Below are 24,095 nucleotides of genomic sequence, written 5' to 3'. Positions count from 1 at the left end.
TAAACCAGTGGTATTCTCAAGTTCAGGCTGCTACCATGCAAGAAAAGTAAACTAATCTAAGTACATGCAAGTTTATGTGTCCTCTCTAATGTAATAAATATATGAATTTTCCTGATAAATCTGCCCCATAGTGTAACAGACATTTAAATGGAACAACTTTATAGTAAATGCACAGAAGGTTGATCACAAGGTTGAACTTTATATGTGTGTGTCTCACATGTATATGTTTGCTGTGTCAGAACATTGATTATTTTTAGCAGTCGGACCAGAGTCAGCAAGGTGTATCACCCCGGGGGAGAGCGGACGTCTCACATAACATGAATGTTTCTTGTGCTTCTATTTTAGCCGGATGCTGCTCTTGATGAGGACGATGCAACTGTACAAGAAGATGACCTCTCTGGCTCAATGAGTGAAATTCCTGCAGTGTTTGAATGTCATGAGAGCTTTAGCCTTGGGATGACTGAAGAGGAAAAACGGGACAGGCTGCTGGAGCCGTACTCTCTAACTAAGTATGCTGTGCTCTTACACTTTCCTCTTTCTTACACCAAGTCTGTTTCTTTTACAGGAACAGGGTATATAAAAGAGGCGTGCTCATTAGACCATGGAATGACTTATCCTCTTCTACCTTTATTCTTGTAGATTTGAATGAGATAATATTGTAATCATTTTGACACTTTAAATGAAAATGGCCAAGCTAAGCAAGTTCTGTGAAGCAGCAGAAGATGGGGACATACTAGGGGCATCTTTAGTGGGGGACAAATCTTCTCTGGTGGTGGCATTGGGCAGGTACAGAGGTCCAACACACAAGGTGTAGCTTTGCTCCTTTTATCTCCTTTAGTTGCTTTTTAGAGAATGATGTTGCATGTCAGAAGGTTAGAAATTTATATAACTACATCTGTGTATCATGAAGCAAACAGAAGAACATCCATAAATATAACGAAGAGCAACTGAAAATTGTGCTACATTTTTTTCATTTGTTTGACATGACGAAACCATCACTTTATGAAAATAGATTGAATCTGAGTAGCTATCTGAGTTTCCTGCCAATGTGTTCCATCCATATTATTGAGAGGACACTAACCCCCTTATGTAATAAACGGCACTGATTTTGCCCAGTAGCAGTAACCCATAGCAACCAATTAGATGTTTGCTTTTAAACAGATGACCAGTAAATCCTACCTGATTGGTTGATATGGGTTACTGCTTCTGGGCAAACTTAAGGGGTTATTTATACAAAGAATTTATCTTAATATTTTCTGAAAAAAACTCAGACTAAATCTGCAAGAGTTTTTTGGGCTTATTTATTAATACACTTTCCTGAAAATTTAGTTTGTGGGAAAAAATCGTGAAAAATATGAATTTCTCGATTCTTTCCGATTTTGAAATTTTTTTCAGATTTTTCACTGGAAAACTTAGAATTTTGCCCGAAAACTCTGAAAACTTCAGGGTATTGCCAAAAACCCAGCGCACATCAAAAAATCATTGGGACTTCTCCCATTGACTTATATGCAACCATTCGACAGGTCTGAGATGCCTGATTTTCAGATTCAGACTTTTTCAACCTCGGGGTTTAATAAATTCAGAAAAAAAACGTGATTTTTTTAAAGTCTGATTTTATAAAAAAAAATCACAAATTTTTCGTGATTGTTGCATTCGGAGTTTAGTAAATAACCCCCTTAGTGTCCTGTATTGCACAAACCTTGTAAACTTTATATTTGTTGAAATGTATCTAATGAGCATATGAAGATATTAAGTTATGATAATAGGCTTTCCATAGCATCCATAAATGTATCAAAAATCAGTGTTCTACTACAATCCCAGTGTCATATTGTTGGTTCCCATAATGCTTTTCATCTCTTTCCAAAACACCCTTTAGACTAATAACATTCTTCCTAAGCATGGGAGCAATATTAAGAGTCAAAGGGTGGTGGTGTGACTCTACTGGGACCTAAAGCTTGAAGGCACATACCATACAGCTGTGTGTCCCACTTGGATCAAAGTGATACTGCCATGTGTATAATTTACAATTAATAATAATTTGTTTGTCATCCCCATGAACCAATTTCCAGGGACACACCTTATTTTTAGGACAAACTCCTGGACGTCTAGGACCTTATTACATTGTAAGACAGGTACTTTCCCTTATGAAAGTTCACTTAGTGAGTCAAGCCAGGAATATGAGGTGGCTGTACCGCCAAAAAGAGGCCATTTTGAAAAAAGGTGTAATCCCAGAAAATTTGTTTCTGAGAATAACATACAGATTTTTTTGCAGTATCACTGTAAAAACCAATTCAAAAAAAGTCTCATAAGTTTGACCAATATTTGTATTTATTTATTTTTTTTATTAAGTTTTGGTGAGAGTGACCGGATAACCCCACCACCTCCTTCTCCTTTCTTCTCTGCCATTCTGGCTGCATTCCAACCAACTTCATGTGATGATGCTGAGGAAGCCTGGCGCAGTCACATCAACCAACTCATGTCTGACTCTGATGGATCCTGTGCAGTTTACACCTTCCATGTGTTTTCCTCCTTGTTTAAGGTTTGTTGTAGCATTAAATGTTGGCAGGTGATATCAGTCTGTACTCACCAGTTTAGAAGAATGCATCCGTCCGTCACCTTAAGAAATAATTCCATATTCTTTTCTATTTCATTTTTTGATGTTATTGGTCCTTTAAAGGGGACCCATCATCTTACGAAATAATCCCATATTCTTTTTCTGTCATGTTAGTTGAGCAAAATGAACTTTTTGTACACTATATTTATTATTTAACTTGTGTTTCCTTTAGTCTTGGAATCACAGCAAGCAGACATGTGTCCGAAATGTCCTTTGTTTATCTAGAACAGTGATCCCCAACCAGTAGCTCGTGAGCAACATGTTGCTCTCCAACCCCTTTGATGTTGCTCCCATTGGCCTCAAAGCAGGAGCTTATTTTTGAATTCCAGGCTTGGAGGCAAGTTTTGGTTGTATAAAAACCAGTGTACTGCCAAACAGAGCCTCAATGTAGGTTGACAATCCACATAAGGGCTGCCAAATGGCCAATCACAGCACTTATTTGTCACCCCAAGAACATTTTTCATGCTAGTGTTGCTCCCCAACTCCTTTTACTTATGAATGTTGCTCACGGGTTCAAAAGGTTGGGGATCCCTGATCTAGAAGAAACCCAAACAAGCTTCCCTTAGTCAAAAGGAACATATATTCCTTCCTAACTCCAAAAATCAACTTCTAAAATTTGTTACAGAAACGCTCATTCTCAAGGGTTTTCATGTGAGAAAGGGAAAATATGTTTTCTGTAAGAACTGGTTAATAAGCAGTGTAGTGAAATCAGAGTAAGAAAAAATAATTTCATGCAACCCCCGATATACAAGAGCGACCAATGGGGTAGTGGCTGTGTCTGTTTACTAAGCAACAATAGAGATAAATCTTAATGTGAGAATTTTATGTGAAGCAAATTTTATTCTCGTGAGATCACCATAAACATTTCCTGCCATTGTCTTGTTGGCCCTTAGCTATTTGGGACGTTTTGATGTTGTGCCAAAATATTTTTGCTTTGGTTTCACCGTGCACTGGAAGAAAAGGGAAGCTAATTAGAAGTCCTACTAGAAGTAGAATACAAGAATATTAAATATGTGCGTTACAATGAAACCACTTTGCTTTAACCCTAGTAACCTATAGCCACCAATCAGATGTTTTCTTTCAAACAGTAGATTAGTAAATGTCATCTGATAATATGGGTTACTGGATCTGGGACAAAATTTGTACCTGCTATTACAGCTCACAAGAGAAGCCAACATTCAGGGCCCAAACCCAGAACTGTCATATGCACAATGGGATGAATGCAACAGAAGCTAGTATTCAGTGAAAGGCTTTCTATCTTAAAGGGATACTGTCATGGGAAAAAAATTGAACCAGTTAATAGTGCTGCTCCAGCAGAATTCTGCACTGAAATCCATTTCTCAAAAGAGCAAACAGATTTTTTTATATTCAATTTTTAAATCTGACATGGGGCTAGACATATTGTCAATTTCCCAGCTGCCCCAAGTCATGTGACTTGTGCTCTGATAAACTTCAATCATTCTTTACTGCTGTACTGCAAGTTGGAGTGATATCACCCCCTCCCTTTTCCCCCCAGCAGCCAAACAAAAGAACAATGGGAAGGTAACCAGATAACAGCTCCCTAACACAAGATAACAGCTGCCTGTTAGATCTAAGAACAACACTCAATAGTAAAAACCCATGTCCCACTGAGACACATTCAGTTACATTGAGAAGGAAAAACAGCAGCCTGCCAGAAAGCATGTCTCTCCTAAAGTGCAGGCACAACTCACATGAACAGGGGCAGCTGGGAAATTGACAAAATGTCTAGCCCCATGTCAGATTTCAAAATTGAATATAAAAAAAATCTGTTTGCTCTTTTGAGAAATGGATTTCAGTGCAGAATTCTGCTGGAGTAGTTAACTGATGTGTTTTGAAAAAAACATGTTTCCGATGACAGGATCTCTTTAAGGCTTGCAGGTGCTTGAGGCTGTTAAGGGTTTTTTTATTATCCCAACCTAGTCCGTAGACTGCTCCATATGTTTCCGCCTACTAAAACAAGGGATGCACCAAATCCAGGATTCGGTTCGGGATTCAGCCAGGATTCGGCCTTCTTCAGCAGGATTTGGACGATTCCTTGTGTCTGACTGAACCGAATCCAAACCCTTTTTTGCATATGCAAATTAGGTATAGGGAGGGAAAACAAGAAAGCATTTTTTCCACTTTTTCCTTTCCAATCCCTAATTTGCATATGCAAATTAGGATTCAGATCCGGTTTGGCAGAATCTTTCAGTAAGGATTCAGGGATTCGGGAAAGAATCCCAAATATGTTCAGGAAAATAGAAAGGTGGCACTCAGGTTAAAAAGAAAAGGTTGTTTATTGCAACAGGTCACAGACCAACATCACCTGACGCGTTTTGGGAGCAACTCCCTTAATCATAGGCTATGATTGCGAGTGCCGCCTTTCTATTTTCCTGAGCATATCTTACTATAGTGGGAACGCTGGTAGCACTAAATTGGAGCTGCACTAAAGAGAACACGCGGGGGTAAGTTTGGAGCGCCCTAAATATTTTTTCTAGAATCCCAAAGAGTGGATTTGTTTCATCCCTAGCTAAAACCAAGGCTTATATGATGATATGGCCTCCATATAGGAAAGGTTAGTCCTATTGATATTTTGGAGTCAGGAAGGAACTATTTCCTCCTCTGCACCAAATTGGAGAGACTTCAGATGTTTGGGGGTTATTTTGCATTCCTCTAGATCAGCAAGCAGTTAGGCAGTTTATATATATACATATATATATATATATATATATATATATATATATATATATATATATATATATATATATATATATATATATATATATATATATATATATATATATATATATATATATATATATATATATATATATATATATATATATATATATGATGTGTCAGGGACTTGCACTTATCGTTCTTTATCATGAATTAACGTAAGATAGTGGAACTTGTGTATTTACATATTGTTTACATTGCAGAGTATCCAGAAAAGATTTTGTTTCCTGACCTGCGATGCAGCTGGTTACCTTGGAGACAATCTGCGTGGGATTGGGTCGAAGTTTGTGAGCACCTCGCAGATGTTAACCCTATGCTCGGAGTGCCCCACTCTTTTTGTGGATGCTGAAACAGTAAGTGAATACTCAAGTTAGTCGTGTAGGGCATCCTGTCTGCACTACTAGACCTCTTCCAGATGTTGTTCTGCTGCAGTTGTGGGTGCTGGGATGTATTTAACATCATCAGAAGGTACACTGGTTGTCCATTCCTAAACTAAACAGTATTGCATGCCTCTTTAACAAGTTGTACTGTATTTTCATTGTAAATCCACACTTTTATAGCCTTGCCATTGTTGCATGCATAAAGGTATGTTTTGTCTATTAGCTATGGCTCTATATATACGTTATTCCAACTTTTATTCATAAATAAGTAGCATTTTTACTTTCACTTTATAGGGCATTTGGACCCAAGTCTTGAATATACATTATTTAAAGCTACCAGCCTATTGGGTTTATTTGATTTTCTAGTAGACTTAAAGTATGGAAATCCGAATTACGACAATATCCCTTATCTGGAAAGCCCCCTGGTCCAGAGCATTCTGCATAACAGGTCCCATGTAGTACAATATACGGAAATGCTTGCTAATAATATTCATGGTTCATGAGAACAAAGGCAAGGAATGAAAAAGTATGGATATTTACTAGTGACAAACTATTTTCTAAAGGCAGAAATCTGTTATCAGTAGCATTTGAAAACATAGTTACATAGTTACATAGTTACATCGGGTTGAAAAAAGACAAAGTCCATCAAGTCCAACCCCTCCAAATGAAAACCCAGCATCCATACATATATATATATATATATATATCTCTTTATGGCCTTTATGAACATTGTCATTATGTACACAGAAATCTTTAATATTTTTTTTAATTGCAGGACCTCCTGCCTTTTTGTCAAAGTTTATCTGTATGATTTCAATCCTGTCATTTTATGTTGGAATTATTTGATCTTTGCCCCATAAATACAAAAATATATATATATATATATATATATATATATATATAGAGAGAGAGAGAGAGAGAGAGAGAGAGAGAGAGAGAGAGAGAGTAAATAAAGTACCCCCTCTTGTAAAGTATAAGGATATAATAAGTTACCGAGGAGTTTCATGACCATATAAAAGTACGAGGCCGTTTATGTGACATAAATTACATCAGAACTCACTGTTTATAAGGATATCATTTACAAGATATGCATGGCTTTTGTGTAATATATATATATATATATATATATATATATATATATATATATATATATATATAAATACAAGAGGTCCTCTGCACTCAACCCATTATCAATATATTTAAGACAGAGACATTTTGTGCATACTGCTACTGAAAAATGCCTTACCCTTTAAACAAAACAGGGATTGTTTGTCCATATATTGCAATATATTTAAGCTGGCCAACTACGTCAAAGTCATCCCATATCTGGCCAGTCCTATGCTCAATTTTCATCTGATTCATTAAGAATTCTGTTGCTTCATTATACATTTTACAAAGGGACTAAGTTTTACCTGCAACTTACTAGCTGCTTTCAAAGTAAACCTCCATACTTGGCTGCCCTTTTATTAGACACCAGTGGGATCACCTGACTATAGTTGGAGGGGGTGGGAGCTACAACATGGAGCTGGTCACTGCTCCTGTATAACTATAACAAACAAGGGAAAGTTGTGCTCACCACTGATTCGTGTGTGTGATTTTGCACCTGTTTCTATTTCGTCTCATGCAAATAAACAGTTGGTCTGTGTGTCAGTAATAATGACTGTACTTTGTTCCTCAGCTAATGTCCTGCGGCCTGCTGGAAAAGTTAAAGTTCAGCGTATTGGAACTGCAGGAATATTTGGACACCTACAATAACAAAAAGGAAGCCACTGTCTATGTGAGTAGTAACATCAGATATGCTGCTTAATAAAGACTTGCCTCTTACCTTACCTGTTAGGAAAACCAAGGCAAATTTGGCCATGACTTTGACCCACACTGATTCACACCAAACTAAAACACTTTTACCCTTAAATCCACTTACTTTCTAGCAAGCACCATAACTTTTTGGCTTGAAAATGTGTAACAGTGAATAGATGCACTATAAGACCAAAAGTATCCAGACACCTGTCTCATTTCCAAACCAAGAGTTATAATATAATGGTTGGGCCTCCCTTTGCTGCAGTAAAAGCCTCTATTCTTCTGGGAAGGTTTGTGCTAGATGTTGCTGGGCAGGGCCGCCATCAGAAATCGCAGGGCCCCATACGAAAAAATGTCCTGGGCCCCCTGGGCTGCACCCACCACACACTAAAAAAAAAAAAACATTGGTGGCTATGGTTCCCACATGTTAATAAAAAAATATTGGTGGTCAGGGCCCCCCCCACATTATCAGAAAATTGGTGGCCAGGGCCCCCCTTAAACATCCATGTAAAACTTGCCCCCCCCCCAGAAGTTTAAAAAAAATTTGGTGCCCAGGGCCCCACCACACAACAGGGACCACAAATGGTTACCTTTAGGGGGGGCCCTGCCATGTTACACTTACTTCATTAGTGTGGCCCACCTGCTGTCAGTGAGCTGCCAACCACAGAAGGGAGGAGGGGAGCACAGGTGGCTGCATCTTCTTCCAGTGACAGCATTTTCTTCCCTTATTGGTCACAGAATTTCAAGTCCTGGTAAAGCTGCATGGTGATTGGATGAGCTGGAGGAGAAGTTCAAACCTCAGCTATCCAATCCCTGAGCAGCTCAACCGGGACTTAAACTCAGTGACCAATAAGGGGAAGTAATGGACAGAAGATACCTCCCGCCCTGCCTTCCCGAAGTCAGCAGCTCTCAGAAAGCAGGAGGGCCCGGCTAATCAAGAAAGTGCGGCGTGGCCAGGCCCCCCTTACCCTCGGGCCCCCTACAACTCTCCCCCCTGTCCCCCTCTGATGGCTGCCCTGTTGCTGAGATTCACCTCCATTCAGCCAGGAACATTAGTGAGATTGGGCACATATTATGGGGATAATGCCTGACTCAGAACCAATGTTCTATTCCACAGGTGTTCATTTGGGTTGAAATCAGGGCTTTGTGAAGGGCAATTTGGTTTGCCTCAGAACACTCATAGAAACTTTAAGCTACTATAATAGTAACGACAGTGGGCTCCTGCCATTAGCTGAGTTAAGAAACTCACACAGTATGTTAGGTATGCACACATAAAAAAATGAGAAGGGCCCAAGCTTTTTGGCATAATGGCCTTGGTCAACGGGATTCTAGAAACTCACGTCAGACGGCAGCAAGCCTGCAAGTTAAATGAGAATTTCTGCTCTTCTAGTGCTCTCTGTAGTAGTGATGTAGCCCTACTTTGATGCTTAGAAAGGTAAGCGCCAGGTGTGAGGGAGGGGGGGCACTCAGGAATTCAGCAGTAAATGTTTTGAGTACATTCCATTTTAGATGAGTAGTTTTGGCAATACAGTGTTTGCAAACATAATTCACCAGTATCAAATTCTAGATATGGTTTTCATTTTAATTAAAGAGAATAATATATAAATGCTTGATTTCACTGTACAAGTCATAACCAGTACATTTATATCTATCCTTTCCTTTTTATTACAAGTGGCTAAAAAACTGTAAGTCAACGTTTGCGGGGGGCTCAAAAGATGGGGTCATCACCTGTCAGCCTGGAGACTCGGAGGAAAAAGTAAGAAAAGCTACTATATGGTTTAATCTAAAAATGAGATCCAGTTTAAAATACCATTTACATTTGCCAAAACCAACTGAAAAAAAAATGTTACATTTTGTCACATAGAAACTATACCCACAATTAGCCTTTCCCATGTCTGTTGCAAAAGAACTGTTATGGCCCCGCCCAGTGTAGATCAGTTGTGAGGATCAATCTTAAGGCTTAATGGCACATGAGAATATTGGTGTCTCTCGTGGGACCATGGCTACGCCCACCATTGCCCATAAACCTTTAAATTAAGTGAATTTAAAACTAATGAGGGTGCTATTCTAAACACTTTTGTAATATACTTTCAATATTTCTTTTGTTTTTATTCCAAGATATTAAGGGATACATATGCTGTTAATATAAATTAATTTTCTTACAACTCCGCCACCTGCTGGTCAGTTTCCCACCAGTCTGACTACCAAGTAGTCAAGGAAGTTGTCAGGAGAAAAAAAGAGGCTGCTCTGATGTTCTTCTGCTTAGGAAAGATTTGAGAAAGGTTTTTAGTTTTTTTCCTAAGCAGAAGAACATCAGAGCAGTCTCTTTCTTTCTTCGGACAACTTCCTTGACTACTTGCTGGTCAGACTGGTGGGAAACTGTCCAGCAGATGGCACTGTTCATTCATATTAACAGTACACATATCCCTTGATATCTTGGCATAAAAACAAAAGAAATAATGAATGTATATTGCAAAAGTGCTTAGAATAGCCCTATCATCAATTTAACATTCACTTATTTTAAACGTTTACTCATCCTTTAAATTATTCTGGTTTCATTCTGCATAGAAAAGCATTAGGGTGACAATGATCCACTCCAGGCATTTCTAAGACCTTGTTTCATATCACCATTTAGAGTGAGGAAAAAATAAGTCTTACAAAATTCTAGGGATGCACCGAATCCACTATTTGGGATTCGTCTGAATCCTTGGTGAAACAAACCGAATCCTAATTTGCATAAGCAAATTAGGGGCAGGAAAGGAAAACATTCACGTGATTTCCCTACCCGCCCCTAATTCACAAATGCAAATTAAGATTCGGATTCGCTTCAGCCCGGCATAAGGATTCAGCCGAATCCTGCTGACAAAGGCCAAATCCTGGCCGAATACCGAACCGAATCCTGGATTCGGTGAATCCCTACAAAATCCAAGAATGGAGCTGTATCACCCTAATAAGTAAAGGTGACCATAGGTGGCAAATTTAAGCTGCTGATTCTGCCCGTTCAGATTGAGTCAGCATCTCATCTGCCCGTGCATAAGCCCTACTTGATAGAAGTCTGTCTGCAGCAAATGAAGTATAAGAGTTTCAGATTTGATGGCAGGCATGTGACACTCTACTGTACCATAACCAGAGCCAAAGTTATGACATCTGCACACTACACTGACCAACAGCAAAAGCCTTAATATAGTGAATGTATAGTGCTGGGAGGGCTATGATGTGTGTACCTATTCTCTGGATGTACCTTAATGAAATCAGTTTCACCTGGTTCTATTCATGCAAAAGTCAGGATGCGTTTGATACAAGTTGCACCAGGTTCCGCCAAGATTGTACGTATGTCACAACGTCCGCTAACCACGGCATGGCAACTGCTTTACTTGCACCTTCTATTCCTGCTTTACTTTTTTCTCCCCCCCTCCCTTTTTTTTCTTTAAATAAAAATGAAAGTGTTTTAAAGTAATGAAAATATCATGTAGTGTTGCCCTGCACTGGTAAAACTGCTGTGTTTGATTCAGAAACACTACTATAGTTCATATAAACAAGCTGCTGTGTAGCAATGGCGGAAATTGAAAAAAGACTATATGGCACAGGTTAAATAGTGGATAACAGATAACACCATTATGTTCTACAGAGCTTATCTGCTGTGTAACCTGAGCCTTTTCTCATTTGAATGGCTGCCCCCGTTGCTACACAGCAGCTTATTTATATAAACAATAGTAGTGTTTCTAAAGCAAACACAGCAGTTTAAGGGCAGTGGCATTCGCTGCTACTTGGGAGATTATTCGCCCAGTGAAAAAGTAGCCTCTACTTTGGGCGACTAATCTCTCCGAAATGCCTTCCCGCCGGCTAGAATGTGAATTGCCGACGGGATGGCACTCGGAACGATTCATTTTCCGAAGTTGCCACACAAAGAAACTTGGGGCGACTTCATAAACCTGAAGCGATCTGAGTGACATCCCGCCTGCGGTAAGGCATTTCGGGGAGATTAGTCGCTCGAAGAAGAGACGATTTGTCGCTGGGCAACTAATCTCCCCTAGTAGCAGCGCGTGCCACCACCCTTACCAGTGGAGAGCAACACTGCATTATATTTTTATTACTTTAAAACACAATGTTAATGTTCCTTTAAATAAAATAATCCAATTTCATGAAAATTAAGCTGGCAAAACAGACTCTGAGCGTACATATGTGAGTAGGATCCATTGCCAAAGTGAAGGAAATTTGCTAAACTGTCACCTATAAGATGTCATCAATGGAGATCTTTTATAGCTCTGTCCTTTATGCCTGTGCTTAATTTAACTGTTCACCTGGCTGTGTTTGTACTTACCTTACTATAAGGTGAGATTCTCAAACCAACAGTAAATCCTCGAAATAGAAAATCCAAGTTCCTCTGTCTGTGTCACTAGAATTTGTTCTCTCTCTCTCTCTCTGAGGCGTAAGGATGTAAAGGGGGAGCCCATGAACTGCCAGACAGTTGGCACAATCTCTTTTATGCAGGTTTCCAGCTGTGCGAGAATGAAAATAAATAAATACTAACCCTAAAACGAAAAATTAGCCTAAATCTGACCAGTGTCGGATTGGCCCACCGGGATACCAGGAAAACTCCCGGTGGGCCCAGGTGTCAGTGGACCCTTTTGCTTATAACTATGTGGCCAATTTCATGGTCATTCCCTATTTCTTTTTGGGAAAATATGCTTAATAATGGAAGCATATACTAAGTAAATATAGAAAGACAAGGAGAATAAAGATGTTGAGTGAGGAGAGGAGGAAAAGTGGTCCCATGGTCTAAGGTGTTCTGGTGGGCCCCTGGCATCCCAGTCCGACACTGAATCTGACTACAACATTGTTCTTCTAATGGATTTCTGTTGATGGAAATGATCCAGAACACTAATGTTCGATCTGCTCCTTCCTTTCTGTTAGCCGTGCACTCAAGTTCTTTATAATTATTCCATCTTAGGAACAACTGTTCTGTAGGCTGATGTCATACACAATGATTTCAACAATAAGGGTAAGCTAAGGGCACCACAGCTAGTTGGGTAAGGGTGCAGTGAACAAAAGTCAAGGTATTCTGCAGATGGCAGGAACATACTAGGAACACTATATCCTAATTCTTTTTAATCATGCCAAATCTCTGTTGTTTGATGATGAGACTGAATTGTCAACAGTGGGCCATTATATTGGAAATGTAGCAGCCACAGCAACGTTTGCCCCAGTAAAGTAAACCATGGCAGATGCTTCCTTACATTATTCTAACTGTACTAAACTTGCAAAAACAAATTGCTGGTTGGCGGCTGAGGGCATGGTGGAGATTCAGCCACGTGGCACAATGATCATATACATTGACTGTATGGGTTAGACTGAGTCGGCAGATTTTCTGCCTGTATATGTGGCCCTCTGATGGACTACCCTGACAATATCTGGCCAAAAATGGGCAGGTTTTATATTCACATCACATCAGGGACGGCAATGGCTTATGATGTGGTCCTCTCCCCGATGGCTCCTATTCCGGTTGTCATATTATTAATATGAAAAACTCTGTGCTGAAACTACAGACTGTCCAATTGCCCTTTCAAGACTGAATTGGTGGATCAACCCCCAGGTACAGAAAAATTTCTGCCTTTCCCTTTCAACATATTTGGGTTGGGAGGAAAGGGCAAGGATAGTGTGAGTGGCCTGATCAGCGAAAGATCCAGAAGGAACAAGATGTATGATAAAATAATGGTACCCCTCATATGCCCCTATAATACATTGGCCTTTTTCTAGACAAGGAGCCTGCTATTTGGCTGTGATGCCCTAAAACCAACCCTACAAAGACTTGAACCTGATGAGTCTCTGCCTTTTTGTGTGTATCCTTACAAACTGTGTGTAGCTAAACAAACTGTGTGTAGCTAAACAAACTGTGTGTAGATATACAAACAAACCACTAAGGTTTGGGTATGAGGGGCCAATTGAGAATGGCAAGCCCTTCTCTAGGCAAAAAATGCAATAAGAAGTCTTCTGAATAAAGAAGGTATTCCCATGCCTCATGCTACATACAAAGAGCCAGTAATGCCTTCTGTGCACAACTGCTGCTTCAATAGTAACCCAACAAATTGGAGCCATGTATCCAAACTTACAGGCAGCCTATTTCAGAACTTTTAGATCTCATAAGTGCAAGATATTGGGCAGTATCTGTGCTAATAAACCAGCGGTTCTGGATGCATAGTTGGCCACGGGGAGACATCTCTGCCCATAATTCCTTAAGTGAGGGTAAAGGCAATAACTTCTCTTCAGAAGGCTTTCTTTTTAACTCACCAGCCCCACCAGATGGCTCCAGCAGGTACTGCACTTACCCATTCTCCCAGTGTGTATTAAGAAAAGGGTGGTAGAATCTTGACTTTTAATTGCATATCTTTATTAAAGAACAAATCACATTCCCAGTATGTTGGAGAGAAAGGGAGGAATATTTTGTGAATACAGGGCCAGGGTTTTTAATTTCAGCCCTTTGTCATCCCGTTGCAACTTTATTTATTGTGGCACTCGTATTTCTCATATTTGAGTGTTACTTCTCAAGGAGCTGGACTTTCCCATCACTGTGTTTCCTTCACAGCTTGTGTGACTGCCCTGCATGCTCTAGGTCCAGTGAGATCTTTTCAACCCTCCCAAAGGTTGAAAAATGTATGTGCCTCAATTCTCAGTTCTGTGTCGCATGTCTCGTACTCACCCTGTCCTCTCCTTCCCTTCTCTCAATTTCTCTTTCTTTCCATGCTTTCCACCTAGCAAATGGAATCTCTTGCAGTAAGTCTTTATTTATTACAGTATATGCTTCCTTCTCAAGAGTCTAACTGTAAGGTTTCTCTCTTGCATGTGTGATTTCATATATATTCCACTTTCCCTTTTCTTCTAGAGTCTACCCAGCCATATTTATTTATAGACAGAGAGATCTATTTCTGCAACTAGATTAATATAAGAATGTCCTGGCCAACTGGCAGCTGAAAACAGGCAAACCTCCCAGGCCTGACACTTTTAAAAGATAAGTAAACCTTTAAGTAAACTTTAAAATAAGTGAATGTAAAATTGATGACAGTGCTATTCTAAGAACTTTTGCAATTTACATTCATTATTTATTTTCTCTTTTTCCCAAGATATTAAGGGATACATCTACTGTTAATATGAATGAATTTTGTTACAATAGCACCACCTGCTGGTCAGTTTCCCACCAGTCTGACCACCAAGTAGTCAAGGAAGTTGTCAGGAGAAAGAAAGAGGCTGCTCTGATGTTCTTCTGCTTAGGATAACAATTAGAAACCTTTCTCAAATCTTTCCTAAGCAGAAGAACATCAGAGCAGTCTCTTTCTCCTGACAACTTCCTTGACTACTTGATGGTCAGACTGGTGGGAAAATGACCAACAGGTGGTGCTGTTGAAACAAAATTCATTCATATTAACAGTACATATCTCCCTTAATTTTTTGGGAAAGAAAGAAAATAAGTAATCAATGTAAATTGCAAAAGTGCTTAGAATAGCACCCTCATCCATTTTACGTTCCCTTATTTTAAAGGTTTACTTATCCTTTAATCTCAGAGAACAACACAGAGCTTCCCAATGCAGAGCAATCAAGAAGTATCAGCGGCTGCCATGTTTGCCATGTGAGTGTCACATCCTGTCAGAACCAATCACAGGTGTCAGCACTGAGCTGGAGCACCTTGAAAAGTCAGTACTGGCTACAGAATGTGAGTTGGCCAAACATGGCAACCCTGCACTGGACTCTCAAACATGAGTGACGGGAACGGGTGACATGACTGGGGCAGGAGGCCTAATTTATATAAATGGGTTTATCTCTTCTTTAAAATAGAATCAAGAGGGTTTATGGAGACGGTGAGAAAGCGATAGCTTTGGCTAACACTGTAACCCATACAAGGGTAAAAAAAACTGTTGGCCCAAGGAATGTGCCACCTCCAAGATCTCCGTTCCCACAGATTTATCTGCATCTGTTTGTGGAATGCAGACACCAGCATGGCATCATGTCCCTTGTATTCACTAAACAGCTGAGACCAAGCATTTGGCACGGTGACCCCCTCCTAGATATGTGCATATTCCATCAGAGATGTGTGTGATGTTCATTGCCTCCCATAACCCTTTCTTATTCAGAGAAAAGTCCGGATCTCCCCCTGTATGCAACTCACGCCTATCTCAGAAATAAATAAAAGTCCATAGATGACATTGGCTTCTCTGTTGTTTATACAGGTATGGGATCCATTACCCGGAAACCTGTTATCCAGAATAGCTCCGAATTACAGAAAGCCGTCTCCAGTAGACTCAAAATTATCCACATTTTCTCTATAGTAATAAATCGGTACCTAGTACTTGATCCAATCTATGATATAATTTAATCCTTATTGGAAGCAAAACCAGCCTATTGAGTTTAAGGTATGAAGATACAAATTATAGAATTATTTTATCTGAAAAAGCCCAGGTCGCAAGTATTCTGGATAACAGGTCCTCTACCTGTACAGAGCTCATTATTTCTATTTAAACTAGGGATGCACCGAATCCAGGATTCGGTATTCAGCCAGGATTCGGCCTTTTTCAGCAGGATTCGGATTCGGCCGAATCCTTCTGCCCTGCCGAACCGAATCCGAACTTGCATATGCAAATTAGGTGCAGGGAGGGAATTCTCGTGACTTTTTGGCACAAAACAAGGATGTCAAATTTTCACAGAGGATTCGGGGGTTCAGCCGAATCCAAAATAGTGGATTCGGTGCATCCCTAATTTAAACAAACTCAGCGCATTACAATGGAGGTAGTAAATGTGAAATAAAAACTATTTTCTGTAAGTGCTTCATAATAAAAAAAACTTACAAAAAATTTTAAGAATAGTCAGAGTGTATTTTTATTATCAGTTTAATTTATTTCACTGAAATTGGTTTATATAGCTGTATATTGATATAGCTGGGGTGCCATATTTTTCATAAATTCGGACTTCTAAGACACGTTTGTTTGTGATGAATAAAAGCTTCTTTATTTATTGACAAATATAAAATAGCATGTCAGCTTAGACTCAGTGCATCAAGTCTCTACTACTGATGGGTTTCGTGCAACATGGCACTTCCTCAGAGTAGCACTTCCTGATATAATCTGATGGAATGCCATGTGGCACAAAACGCGTCAGTCTAAGCTGACATGCTATTTTATATTTGTCAATAAATAAAGAAGGTTTCATTCATCACAAACTAATGTGTCTTAGAAATCTGTATTTATGAAGTTTTGAAGAGGTTCTGTTGCCGGGAACAGGAGTTGGACACGTGATCGGGGAAGCTCTGCACTGGTGAGAGATTTGTTTTGGTGCCAAATTTTTGTCACCCCCCAGTGATTATAGTCATTTACCTGATACCCCAGGCAATTGCTCCTGTTAGCAGAGAACTGCACCGGCCTGGGGTTCTTCTGCACAAGCAGCATGGAGCAGTTCTCTGCTAATAGGGGTGTCAGGTAAGTGATTAGAATCACTGGGGGATTCCTAACATTCACTCACCAGTGAATTTACCTTTCCTGCTCTTTTAAGAGGGTTAATATCTCAGGTTCTTGTATGGGACATGTGTGTAGCTTCACTGAATGTTAATAAACATGGTACTCATTGCTCCAATTAAATGCATTTTTGCACATGGGTTTTCCCTTTCATTTGTACCAATTATAAAAGCTTTAACTGTTAATGTCCATCGTGCTGTCCAACTGCTGAATGTTTGTCGACTAAAATGAGGGTTTCTATTTCAGCAACTGGAACTGTGTCAACGTCTGTACAAGCTTCACTTCCAGCTCCTTCTGCTTTTTCAGTCTTATTGTAAACTAATTGGGCAAGTTCATGAAGTCAGTTCCATGCCAGAGGTACGTCACACGGGCTCAGCACGGCTTCTATTTTGTATAGTCTGCCATAGTGATTCTCTAAATATAATTGTCAAGTGCAACCATTTGTTTATCGGACTGTGCATGCTGCTGATTCTGTATCATTGAATCATTCATTGAGGCTGGTTCCAAATAATAACAGTGTGGAGTTCAATGAGTGAGCTCATTCATTCTGTGAAAAAACAGGTGTTAATTCCGGTCCTTATTTAAGGAAGGAGCAAATGTTGTGCTGCTGGTTATAGTGCATTTCTCTCTGAACATTTGAGTAAAATTGCTTGTTCCAGACATTGTTCAGAAGAACGGCGTACTCTGAATAAAAAGTTTATTGGAGTAAACATATAAAGAAGTGCAGAAAATGATAGGCTGCTCAGCTAAAATTATCTCAAATGCTTTAAAATGGCAACCAGAACCTGAAAGACGTGGACGAAAACGGTTAAACTACCATTGGAATGGATAGAAGAATAGCCAAAATGGCAAAGACTCAGCCAATGATTGGCTTCAGGGAGATCAAAGAAGGTGTAAAGTGATACTGTTACAATTAGAAGACGCCTATGTGAGGCCAAACTATTGGCAAGACGCCCCCCACATAGTCCCTTTGTTGAAACAAAGATGTGCTGAAGAGCTTACAGTTTGCCAAAGAACACATTGACTGGCCTAAAGAGAAATGGCACAACATTTTGTGGACTGATGAACACAAGATTGTTCTTTTTGGCTCTAGGGGCCACGGGCAGTTTGTCAGACGACCCCCTAACACTGAATTCAAGTCACAGTACAGAGTGAAGTGAAACATGTGGCACACGCATTGTGATAGGGGGATGTTTCTCATACTATGGTGTTGGGCCTATTTATCTCATACCAGGGACCATGGATCAGTTTCAATACATCAAAATACTTGAAGAGGTCACGTTGCCTTATGCCCAAGAGGAAATGCCCTTGAAATCGGACAATGACCCCAAACACACCGGTAAATGAGCAACATCTTGGCTCCAGACCAACAAGATTGACATTATGGAGTGACCAGTCCAATCCCCGGACCTTCAGCCAATAGAAAACTTGTGGGGTGACATCAAAATGCTGTTTGTGAGGCAAAAAAAGAGAAATGCAGAAGAATTGTGGAATGTAACAGGTGCCAGAAGTTGGTGGACTCCATGTAACACAGATGTGCAGCAGTTCTCAGAAACACTGATTATACAACTAAATATTAGTTCAGTCATTCAAAGGAAAGCAAAATCTCGAAACATTTCAGTAGGGATGTAGCGAACTGTTCGCCCGCGAACTAGTTCGTGTGAACTTCGACCGTTCGCGTCCGCCGAATGTTCGCGAACGTTTGGGAACGCTCGCAGTTTGAGTTCGCGTTCGATCGTTCGACCATTCGAATTCCTTCGACCGCTAAAAATCGAACGATTTCCATTCGTTCGAATGATTGTAAGCATTGGATCCAATGAAAAGCATTCGATCGAATGGCTTCGATCGTTCGATTCGAATGAAAATCCTTCGATCGAACGATTAAAATCCTTCGATCGTTCGAATCGAACGATTTTAGCGGTGTTCGAAGTTCGCGAACTGTTCGCGAACGTTCGCATTTTTTGCCGGTGTTCGCGAACACCAAATCGGCAGTTCGCTACATCCCTACATTTCAGTTTATACAGTGAATGTTTGAGTTTGTAAAGAAGAATGCAGACACTGCTATTTTTTGGAACAGACTTATATTCCCTTTTCTTCACTTTCTGTAACGGAATAACAGAAATTTTATACATTATTCTTCATGTTTTGATTTGGAATAGAATGTGTAATTTTTGGCAAGTTTTGCCTCGAAAATGACACCCATAGACTCTAATGGGTGAAAAAAAATTGTCGCACTTGTAGACTTCAATGCATTTTGGTGCATTTTTGCAGGCTGAAGGCTTTTATGCAGGTCATGGAACTCAGAGGTAACTCATATTTTAGAACAAGCTGTACTTTATTTATTATAATACACAAGATTCAGTGTGTCATGTGACAAAAATGACATCACTACTCACCATTTATAACTGATGACATCACTAGTCACCATTTATAAGGATATAATTTACAGGATATTCATGGCTTTTGTGTATTATATATACACACAAGTGGCATTAAATGGTACATTGTGACTTTAAGTGATGTTCTTCTTCTTGTAGTTGTTAAATATGTCAAGAGAACTGAATGAACTGAAGAAGAATCTCAAGGAGGCAACTCTATTTCTTGCCAATGACCCTCTCAGTGCGGATACTGGACCCTGTGAGCCGACCTTCAGTTCCACAGAGTTTGCCATTCAGTCTCTACTCGAGTGCTTAAAGACCAACGAGCTTGGGAAGGCATTGAGGCAAATCCGAGAATGCAGGTCAGTCGGGAGTTCTTTGTGTTCACTGATATTCAGGGGCGATCCTGGGGCTGATGCCAACCCCCCCTTCACTCCGTATTTAAAACATCAGTGTCAGTGTGGGTCAAAGGGGGGGGGGTTAAAGGCAATTGCAGGTATGCATTGATGTGCTTCCTCCTTATATGGAATCTGGAAGTTAAGGGTAAGGACACACGGGGAGATTAGTCGCCCTGGTGACAAATCGCCTCTTCTTCGGGGTAACAATCTCCCCATGTGCCCTTACCCTAAGGAGTAGACATTGATGTGGCTGGAGAGGGGGCAGGGGCATATAATCCTTATTTAAGGCAATAGCAAAAGTGATTCCAGCCATTTACTATAAGAACATTCCTGGTGGTTCAGCTGGTTCGCTAGTTTGGGCAAATAGATGTTATCCAGATTTTCCAATGATTATAAATTTCTGTATTAAAGGAAACTGTGGCCCAATGACATATTCTTAAGCAGCACGGATGATGAGGTTCAGACACTACTCAACATATATTTTCGACATCAGACACTTGGGCAGACCGGAACCTTTGCCCTCGTTGGATCCAATCAAAGCCTGACGGAAATCTGCACCAAGCTCATGGACCTCAACATGGAGATACGAGAAATGATCCGCAGGGCTCAGAATTACAGGGTGGTCTCAACATACCTTCCCAACTCCAGCGTTTCCGGCACGAATCTCTGACAGGACCCCGGCGGCTGTCCCTGCTCCCAGCTTGGAATTGTTGCCATGTTGGTGTGAGATCCTTCAGCATCTACTCAATTTTAGGAAGACTGGGCCAAGCTGGCATCATCCCTGATAACTCTCAGACCTTCTATAATACGAAGCAGACAGATCTCCACATCTGTAGCAATACTGTAAGAAAGAAGATGTAGCAGTAGACCTAGAACATGGGCAGATGTTACTGCCGTTCTCATGCACAGCTGCTGTTTCACCGTTACGCACTACTGAAGAAAGGACTTCTATTGCAAACCAAAGCCTACCATAATGACTTCTTCTTCTTCCTCCCCTTTAAATGTTCCTTTAAAAGATGGCAAAAGTGCAATGTTCCCTTCCCTAATGAATATATATATATATTTTGTTGCTCTTAAATACTTTTTTAATGTTTTCATCCATCAACAGGCAGAATGAGGCTGGCCGTGGCCGTGGCAGGGTATTGGCCAACTGTTGGTCCATAGCTGAGAGCCTAATTGTAATGACACTGTAAATCATCACTGTATCTACGGCTGCTACGGATCACATTTCCTAGACTTGCCGGGGGGCTGTTAGAAGTGACGTACCCCTCAATGGCTTTTTTATTATTATTATTATTATGTATGTTTGGAGGATTTTTATGAAGGACTATTTTTAGAATGAAAAACGAAGACAGATGTGACTACCTTTGAGGAGGTGGAAGGTTACCGAATGACTTGATTGCATTGGTCACGCATGTACATGCAGGTTCTTTTCTACGTGTAGAACTCTCAGTCTTATGAAGCTTTTCTTTTTAACTGACTTTGTTTTATTATATGGGAATATCGGTAATTATGTACAGCCATTCTCCTACCCCCTCTAGTGTTTTTGTTTCCCAAGTATAAAGAATTGCATGTCAATCGTTTGCACATCTGAGGCACTTTCATATATACAGAACCCTTATAATTTATTCACTCTGTACATATGGCTGCCGTTCTGCAACCTCAAGGCTGTTTTGTTGTGTGATAAACTCATTTAGTCCCTTTATATGTCGGGGGTGGGGGTGGGTAGCTTTCCTATGTGCCGGGAGATTATATTGATCTGAATAAACATGGGAACACTTTCTGTCCCTGTCAGTGTGAAAGCTCTAATAAACTGTAGGATGAAATACTGGAGCTGAATCATTAAACTGGGCATAAACATTTCATAGGAAAAGCTTCTCTAGACATGGCGGTGATAATGGGTAGAGGGATAACCAAGGCCCTGGTATATGGTGTGGCCAAAACACAGGGTATGAAACGGTTATTACATCACAGTTCTTTGGTGTGTGTTCTCTTTATAGATCCCTTGCATTCATGAAGAATCTGGCTGCTCTCTGGCTAGCTGAGCATGCTGGGAGCGGCACATCATGGCAGCTAAATTTGGCGTTTCTTGGGCGCACATCACGTAACAGGGTTATTAGCTGTGGGGGACTGGTCACTAGTGTTGGGCGAATTTGCTGCAAATTTCCACGTTTCACCACCGACAAATAAATTGCTGAAAATTTGCCGGCGTCAAGAAATTTTTGAAAGTGCCCTGGAAAAGAGTCTGGCGTCAAAACCGATGCACGTCAACAGTAATAGGACACCCATTGACTAACGCTGCGTCAAAATTTGCACATTTTTGCCATTTCGTGAATTTCACTGGAAATTCGAAAATTTCTGGCAAAGTGAAACAGGACAAATACGCCCATCTCTGCTGGTCACTAATCAAAAGCTTGAGCACACTGGATATATAGTACAAGGCATAAACAAAGTGGAGGAATATATTAGGGATGCACCGAATCCACTATTTGGGATTTGTCTGAATCCTCAAATCCTTCGTGAAAGACTCGGCCTAATACCGAAATAAATCCTAATTTGCATATGCAAACTAGGGGTGGGAAAGGAAAGTGGAGAAAAATTTTTGACTTCCTTGTTTTGTAACGGTCACGTGAGTTCCTCCCTACCCCTAATTTGCATATGCAAATTAGAATTAATATTTAGTTTGGCCAGGCACAAGGATTCGGCCAAATACGAATCCTTCTGAAAAAGACCTAATCCTAATTTGCATACGCAAATTAGGGGTGGGAAAGGGAAAAGTAGAAAGAAATTTTTGACTTCGTTGTTTTGTGACGTCACATGATTTCCCTCCCTACCTCTAATTTGCAGAAACAAATTAGGATTCATATTTAGTCCCGTGAGGCACAAGAACTACGAATCCTGCTGAAAAAGACTGAATCCTGGATTTGGTGCATCCCTGGAATATATTAATACAGGACTGTCCAATTAGAGGGTAGGACTGAAACAAACGTATTTAAAGATCGAACACATCATCAAGGGCACCATCGATGTTACTGCAGGAAACTGTCCCATTACTGGGCAAATCTGTACAGTATATAAATTAGCAGCCTCTTCATCAGCAACACATTAACCGCTGCCTGTGGGAGCCCTTTGCTCTTGCACTGGTGTGTGGTCTCTCACTCATGAAACAGCCCAGAATGGTAAGGTGCCTGTCAGCTCTTTGGCAGTGAGTTTAGTAGATATAATGATCTACAGCAGAGCGGCAGTTAAATGAGTCTTGTCTAGGCGAGTATCTGCTGTGTCCTTGCTGATGGGCCAAGCTACATAACCTGCAGCGGGTCTGACCCAATTGGAAGTCCTCATTAGGAAATTATTTCCTATTTTATATCACCCAGGTCTGGACTGAAAGTCAAAAAAGGCCCTGGCATTCAGAGGCGGCCTGTCCGGCTGGGCGCTCTAGACAGCTAGCTTTCCCCCCCATCTCCGTCTCATGCACATCAGTGGCGCTCGCGTGCGCGGCATCAGCACTTGCATCCGTGTCATCATTGCTCGCCTGCGCAGTAACAACTTTAGCACACACGGAAGCACCATTCTCTGGCTGCATTTCAGCATCTGCCGCTTTCTGTTTCCCGGTTCCGCCGCACATTCCCTCCATGGCTCTGAATACGTAACACAATGAGTGCAAGGAGCGCCACTGTCCTACGACTCCCTGGCGATGCTATTTATGAGTCTGACAGGGGGACGTACCATCCGCAAGGGGTGTGGCTGGGTGGAGTCAGAGAACGCAGAAGGAAAGAGATAAATAGCGGCGTGCACCAACTGCCCCAGTCGGACAGGCAGGAGTCAGTGCTGGTTTCTATTTCCGGGCGGGGAATAGTGCCAGGTCTGGGAGTAGTCAGAAGAGGCAGCTGCCCAGCACCTCCAAATCACTTCGCCCTAGGCAGCTGCCTCTTCTGACTACCCCTAGTTCCGACCCTGCTGGCATTTCAGGTACACAAAGGCCCAATCAGTCCACTAAATACTGACTTAATATGGCACCTTGTAGCAGCCCCTTTGGCATTTGCCAGAACCCACAGATTGCCAGTCCGGGACTGATATCACCTATAATATAGACTCTGCCCTTCAGCTGGCTCCCGCTGTATGAGGTTTATCTGGTAGGGCAACTGAACAAATAAACACAACACTGTGACAGACAATAGATCAACCTACACGGGTTAATATACATACAGGCTGCACTTTATTTCTTAGGGCAGAACCATTCACAAGGTTTTTGATACCCTCATACAAATGGATCGGTCTCATTTTTAAACAGT

General features: G+C 40.8%; 1 protein-coding gene across 5 annotated transcripts in view; it reads left to right on the top strand.

The window, feature by feature from the left end:
* The window catches only part of fry.S (FRY microtubule binding protein S homeolog), a 275,333-nt gene extending 253,704 nt beyond the window's left edge, over window positions 1–21,629 (top strand). For 3 of the 5 annotated variants that reach the window (XM_041584507.1, XM_041584504.1, XM_041584505.1), the window contains 10 exons: window positions 346–509; window positions 2,350–2,539; window positions 5,557–5,706; window positions 7,412–7,510; window positions 9,203–9,286; window positions 12,482–12,532; window positions 14,284–14,301; window positions 17,274–17,384; window positions 19,565–19,767; window positions 20,215–21,629. In XM_041584507.1, the coding sequence (XP_041440441.1) occupies window positions 346–509; window positions 2,350–2,539; window positions 5,557–5,706; window positions 7,412–7,510; window positions 9,203–9,286; window positions 12,482–12,532; window positions 14,284–14,301; window positions 17,274–17,384; window positions 19,565–19,767; window positions 20,215–20,473 (1,329 nt within the window). In that variant the 3' untranslated portion in view covers window positions 20,474–21,629. The remainder of the gene's footprint in view (window positions 1–345; window positions 510–2,349; window positions 2,540–5,556; window positions 5,707–7,411; window positions 7,511–9,202; window positions 9,287–12,481; window positions 12,533–14,283; window positions 14,302–17,273; window positions 17,385–19,564; window positions 19,768–20,214) is intronic. The other 2 variants (XM_041584502.1, XM_041584506.1) reach the window with 1 other exon arrangement.
* Window positions 21,630–24,095: the final 2,466 nt, after the last annotated feature.

This window comes from Xenopus laevis, chromosome 2S (assembly GCF_017654675.1).
Source record: "Xenopus laevis strain J_2021 chromosome 2S, Xenopus_laevis_v10.1, whole genome shotgun sequence".
Lineage (NCBI taxonomy): Eukaryota > Metazoa > Chordata > Amphibia > Anura > Pipidae > Xenopus > Xenopus laevis.
Note: the sequence above shows the minus strand (reverse complement) of the source record. Positions and strands in the feature narration are given on the sequence as shown.